The sequence below is a fragment of the Hyalella azteca genome, unplaced genomic scaffold (genome assembly GCF_000764305.2).
Source record: "Hyalella azteca isolate HAZT.00-mixed unplaced genomic scaffold, Hazt_2.0.2 contig1821, whole genome shotgun sequence".
Lineage (NCBI taxonomy): Eukaryota > Metazoa > Arthropoda > Malacostraca > Amphipoda > Hyalellidae > Hyalella > Hyalella azteca.
The window spans coordinates 166,399-172,500 of NW_025932119.1; the positions used below are offsets into that span (position 1 = coordinate 166,399).

Below are 6,102 nucleotides of genomic sequence, written 5' to 3' on the forward strand. Positions count from 1 at the left end.
AGTTATGCAACGGGCTTCTAAGCTACAACTCAGATGTTTTACATCTAACATAGTTTTCTGTACAGATTACAAAAAGTGAGCCAGTCCCATCTTACCCCATTTGGGGTAAGATGGGACCAGGCTGGGGTAAGAAAGGACCAACTGGTAATTCATATGTTACAAGGTTTTTAATAAAAGTACAAATCTGATATTCAATATTATCCATCTAGAAACACATTATTTGATTAAACAATTACTTGTTAAGTTGTTACTGTTTTACGTTGTGGGAAGTCAACTCTAATATCAGTCACATTGAAGTTTTTGTCACAAGAAAACTTTGTTAAGCAAAGTAATAGTGGATTGACTTTGGTTCATTGTAGAGCACTGCTAAATGCTTCATGTATATTCCATTAGTGTCATTGTCTGAAAAATTTATCAAATTGGTAATAAAAATACAGTGTCAGATGTCAGTAATAAAAAATGTCAGATGTCATTTGTTTTCTTGCTAACTGCATTTGTGGTGTACCTACTTCTTGAAACATAGCTCATGCCCTCTCACAGAGTTGTGATCATAATTATTTTTCATGTTTCACATAGTGATTTTTCCCCCAGCCAATTTTGCACATGGTTCTGCAGCTCACTAATGGGAATAGACATCCCTATTTTCTATATCCCTTTGATGCAATTTAAAATAGTGCACTAAATTTCTCTAATTAAAAAAGCTAACAAGTTATAATAAAGTTTGAGCAAAAGATAAAAATTTTGACCAATACTCCATGTACCGGTACTACACAATAATATATTCATTTAAAAACTATTTTTGATAAAATGTAGAGTAATAGAGGACCATTTGTGGTGTAAGACAGGACCACTTGTGTGATAAAACAGGATCATTTAGTGGTCCCATTGTTGCGGTCCAGTCAACAGGGGTTCACAAAAGCTATGCGAAGGTTAGCTCAATCACCCTTAGATACAATACCTAGCTGAGCCTACCTCCAACCCTGAGAACAAATTTAGGACAATGAAACATAGGTCATTCCCAAACAACACTATACTTAAGTTAAGAACAAAGTCAAGAGCCATTGATACAGGATAATCCCAAGGGCACCAAATATCCTTCACAGGATAAGCTAGGCAACCACCCTCCAGAGGAAAATCCCTCAGGGGTGACTGCAGTATTCCGTTCAAGAGCCGAATTTTACAATATGGTCCAACTTTGCGGTAAACAATAATTTTAAACAGAACATCCTAACCTGTGACATAAGGGAGTCAAAATTACAGTAAGATACGCAATAGCCTAGAAGTCTTGGTTGGCACAGAGACTAATAAAGGTCCTGGAAAGGAGAGCACAATAAGAAATGGTGGTGATTCCTCAACAGTAGACTAGCACAGTAAGAGCACTCTTCACCTGGTCCATGGATCACCCTGATGTATATAGCACTAATGCGGTGTAGTTGCATCACTCTCATAGACACCACAGGCACACCCAAGCACTCCCCCTCACAACAACACCCCAGGTACTCACCGGTCTGGTAGAAAGGTTCCACAGAAGGTTACTGACCACAGGTGAAACCATACTGGGTAGCAGGAACCAGGAACCTCAAGAGAGGCAAGAACTGTCAGGACACTCACTACCGTATGTCTCCAAGTGAGTTAAAGAAACCTAGACATTAGCAATAGGACAAGAAACAAGGGTTACATTGGCTAAATAATAATAATGATTAAGGCTCTTATTCGACTTGGTCACAAGACTAATCTAGCAATAAGGTTTGTTAACTAACTGTAAGAAAGTCTCTGGCTAAACAGGCATATTAAAACAGAGCCTTGGTTGAATTTAATTTAATGGATTAAGACCAGTGCTGACTTGGGCCATGCTTACTTAGAGTTGGAGTGGTGAGATAAGTCAGTTACCTAGTGCTTCTTGCCTCTGTGGCCGAGTATGGTTATTGCATTATGAGGGTAGGCGTAGGTGCCAGGGCTTGTTTAACTGTCAGATTTTTGGTCCATGGCTACATTCCCAATGTGTCTTGCTTGAAATTGTTTCCAGCCATCAAAATCAGTGCCTCAGTTGACCAGAATTGGATATTATTGAAGTATGTTCTTTTTTAATTGGTAAATAATAAATAAGCATGCCTTTTAATTCTTCTTCAAAATTTTCAGGTACCGGTAACTAACTTAAACCACTGAAAATGAGTTTGCTAGAAAATTTCCAACTAAAGTGGTTGCCCAACTAATTTTAGATACCTAATTCTATACAAGAAGCTGAATGCCATTAACTGTTCATCGTATTTGAGGCTATGTTAAGTAAGAAGTTCCAGGCAAGGACTGCTGTTCCATATAAGGAGCTTCACTGTTCTGCACCTCCTTCATTTGGTGGCAAAATTCAGCCATTGGACAGCCCTGGTGAAACCAATTTCTTGGTGAGTTTTTTTTTTTTTTTTGCATTTTGATTCAGACTATCCCAATGAGATGTTTGTATCCACTTTTGGGGTACATAGTTTATTTAGTAAGTTTTATTATATAGTTTATTTAGTTTAGTAAGAGCCATGGTCAACTGTTGTATATTTTTTTACATCATTTTGTATTAATTTTATCCATGAGGAACAAAAAAACTATTCTTAAAAACATTTAATGTTATAGCAATTTTGATTACAAAATTTGGGTATCAGTCTTTGATGATTTCTTATTAGTTGTTGAAAATGATTGAAGTAATTTTTCTACATTTTTGTAGACATCAGTATGGATTGATATTATTTTTAATCCTTGAATAATCTTATTTCTGATTAAGTTTTTTTTCATCAATTATTCTGTGGTGAATTGGAAATCAGAAATTGGAAAAAATGTTTATCAAAACCAACAATGTATTTTTATTGTGCTGTAAAATTACATGCACTTCTGCTTAGTTGTATATTATGAAAGCTAAACTAACTTGTGATGATGAGTTGAATTGATTGTTAATGACTGTACAAGTAACTCACGGAAGGTTTGGTAAAAAGCTGAACATTATTTAATGCATAATTTTTGTTGAACAGCGGCAACCTTGTGACGTATGCCATGGCCTTCAGGAAGGTTTGTAAAACGTTTGACTGCCTGCAATTATTGTTCATGATTTTAGCTTGAGGTGACCAGTCCTGTTAACCCACCTTGACAAATGTATGCTGCTGACTCCAATGCTTTTCTTATAGTACCAATTAGTTTGCTTGTTACTGGCAAAATATTGATTTTGAAATATTTAATCCAAAGATATAAAAACTTGACTAGTTTCAATTCCCATTGCTCTTCATTACTATAATGCAAGTTATGTCTTGCCAACATTGGTGGTTTGAAATTGCCGCATGCACACTAGTGCCTCTTATGTGCTGCAATTTGTATTTCAACAGTCACTTGTTCCACTGATCTGTTCTGCTGTGCCACGACAGATTCCATGAACCTGGGACAATAGGCTCCTTTTGTGTAATTTTTAATTGCTTCAGGTCCATGCCTATTTTCTTTCTGGCTTGTATTGTGGCTATCCTTTCATACTTTGTAAAAATTGTATGTTTCTAGTAGGTAGATCTTTAGGATGAAACACTAAGAATTATTTTAGGATAAAAACCACTCTGCCATTCCTTCATTAGAGAGCGTCACACGCCTTTCAGTCCTACCCCGTTCTGCCATTTCTTCATTGGAAAGCGCTAAGATTTTATTTTTTATCCATTGAAAGAAATTGTAATGGGCAGAGTAATAAAAATTAACTTCGGAACCATCAGCTCATTAGTGCATTTTTTTCCATTTGTCATGTCTTGCTCTACCACTTCACAACCGGAATGCAACTATTTGCCAGGTACAAAAGTTTTATTCCTATGTTTGTGGATTATTCCTATGTCTATATATTGCTATGTTAAAAGTTTTATTCCTACATTTTTATTCCTATGTCCAACTTCTTGATGACTTGTGTGATTCCACTCATTGCAAAATGACTAAAGCATGGAAGCAAAGTTTGAAATTTTGATGGTGTGCTAAAGCCAATTTAAGATGAATTGGTGACAGCGCTTTTGTTTTGTGCAGGCGATGCTTGGCAGGCTGCGGTCAAGTCGGCCGCTGCTGCTCGTGGCTGTGGTCGTCTGCATTATCCTGTACATGGCGGGACATCGTCTGAGCAGCGTCTCTATTGAGCCTCCCAGTTAGTAGGTTCTTTCTTGTGGCTCTAATAATGCCTTAGTACAGCACAACCCTAAGCCAAAAAACCTCCTGTTACATCTTTATTACCGCCAAAAACTTCCTGTTACATGAGAATTTCGTTTGTTTCGAGCATGATGCACCCTGTATATTTTATGAGCATCTTCATCAAATATGTAAATTTTGCAGGTTTCTTCCCGTGGACCACCACCAGTGACCGCAACGTGTCAGCTTACGTGTCTACAGCAAAGCAAACGTTGCTGTTGACGCCCCGCGAGCGATGCTCAGGAGACGAGTTTCTGGTGGTGGTGGTGCCAAGCAGTCCTGGCAACAGCCAACGGCGCAAAGCCATCAGAAATACTTACGGTCAGTGGATCCGTCAAGTGGATAGTGCGACGACCACCCGGAAACTTATGCAACTCAGTGATGGATGGAATACACTTAACAACGAGGATGAAGAGTCGATCTATGTTGTGAGGAAGGATTACCTCGACCATCCGAGTCCGCTACTGACGAATAGCGAAGTCTCGGCTGCTGGGGGCGTGTCTCAAGGCATGACTCGAGAGCTTTTCTCTCTTGATGGTGAACATGATATGAAGGACAACTTGCCTATATCTGCAAAGTCTGCTTCTGATGAAACGAAGACAGCCACCACAGCTTCAGTGCATCGCACGCGCGGCCGTTTGGGGCCTCGTGTACAGCTTTCTACTTTTGCCGAACTCAATCGTACCCTCAAAGGCAAACTCTTCTTCATTTTGGGTCGGGAAAATTCTGAGTCGGGCGTTAGTGCTTCGTTGATGAACGAGCAAGAAGTGTACGGGGATATCATTGTCGAAGATTTCGTTGATACATACCAAAACTTGACTCTGAAGAGCCTTTTCATGATCAAGTACATAACGAATCATTGTCCCGACGTCAAATACGTTGCTAAAGTGGATGATGACGTCTTTCTACACGTGCCAAATTTACAAAGAACTTTAACTACTAAAGACACTTCAGAAAAGCTCATCCTGGGATGTCTTTTCTGCTACGTTCGGCCTATCCTGAACCCCACAAGCAAATGGTTCTCACCTCGGTACATGTATCAAGGTGATCATTATCCTAATTACGTATCAGGCACCTCCTACGTTTTGTCAGGCAACGTGTTGACTCCGCTTCTTGCAGCCGCGATCCACACGCCGCTCTTCCACCTCGAGGACGTATTTATCACGGGCATTTTAGCCAGAATGATCGGGGTCAAGCCTCAGGACAGTATGGATTTCTCTTACCAAACTCGACCGACAAATCCTTGTCTCTACCAGACCGCTTCTATGGGGCATGAAATGGAGCCTCTGCAGATGTACAAGTTGTGGAATATGTTACATTTACGCGGCATGACCAGCTCGTGTAAACCTCTCACCGCCGCGCAAATACGCCGCTACACGCCATCCAAGTGCGATGCTAACAGATAACCACAATGCAGGCGTGTTATTATCACTGGAATCTCATGTATGCTATAATGTGTAATAGTTCGAAGAATCTCAAATCATATTGTGTATTGAAATTAGTGATTGTGTAAGGCTGTTTTCGGTCACTCGCCCGCATTTCTGCTGCTATGCCAGTTTGTTTATTCATAAGATTTTCTTTTAGTGGCCCTCTCTAGTGGACTATTAAGCTGAGTTAGGTACCTCGCCAATCCAAGGATGAGACTCTTATGGTCAAACGCTTCCTGCGAGAATATTTTTAGTATTTTTAATCGCATTAAATGAAGCATTAAAAAGTTTTTTTATGACGTTGGACTGCATGGTAAAAATGTCAATTTTCCACAGCTGTCCAGATGTTTTTCGTAAAATTTGAGTTAGAGAGCACTTTTGTTTAGTTCCGTGGTCTGGAAATTATTCTCGTGTCAGTTACCGGTCCTGTTATTCGTGATCAAGTCTTCTTTTCTTGACTGGTTCAATTCACGAAGCTTTGGCAATAGTGATC

At 39.4% G+C, this 6,102-nt stretch overlaps 1 protein-coding gene across 3 annotated transcripts; it reads left to right on the plus strand.

The window, feature by feature from the left end:
* Window positions 1-2,138: 2,138 nt before the first annotated feature.
* Window positions 2,139-5,897, plus strand: LOC108680158 (beta-1,3-galactosyltransferase bre-2). 3 transcript variants are annotated; one of them, XM_018168928.2, is made up of 3 exons: window positions 2,139-2,399; window positions 4,027-4,141; window positions 4,327-5,897. In XM_018168928.2, the coding sequence occupies exons 1-3, from the start codon at window positions 2,277-2,279 to the stop codon at window positions 5,586-5,588; spliced, it is 1,500 nt and encodes a 499-aa protein (XP_018024417.1). In that variant the 5' UTR covers window positions 2,139-2,276; the 3' UTR covers window positions 5,589-5,897. The 3 variants fall into 3 exon arrangements, with proteins under 3 accessions (XP_018024417.1, XP_047740059.1, XP_018024418.1); XM_047884103.1 differs by lacking the exon at window positions 2,139-2,399 and adding an exon at window positions 2,944-3,048; XM_018168929.2 differs by lacking the exon at window positions 2,139-2,399 and adding an exon at window positions 3,407-3,802.
* Window positions 5,898-6,102: the final 205 nt, after the last annotated feature.

What these genes read in the sequence shown, in the direction of transcription:
- LOC108680158 (XM_018168928.2), top strand. Translation starts at nt 2,277, where the DNA reads ATGTTAAGTAAGAAGTTCCAGGCAAGGACTGCTGTTCCATATAAGGAG. An exon ending in CTGGTGAAACCAATTTCTTG is followed by an intron (nt 2,400 to 4,026) that starts GTGAGTTTTTTT and finishes TGTTTTGTGCAG; the next exon opens with GCGATGCTTGGCAGGCTGCG. An exon ending in CGTCTCTATTGAGCCTCCCA is followed by an intron (nt 4,142 to 4,326) that starts GTTAGTAGGTTC and finishes TAAATTTTGCAG; the next exon opens with GTTTCTTCCCGTGGACCACC.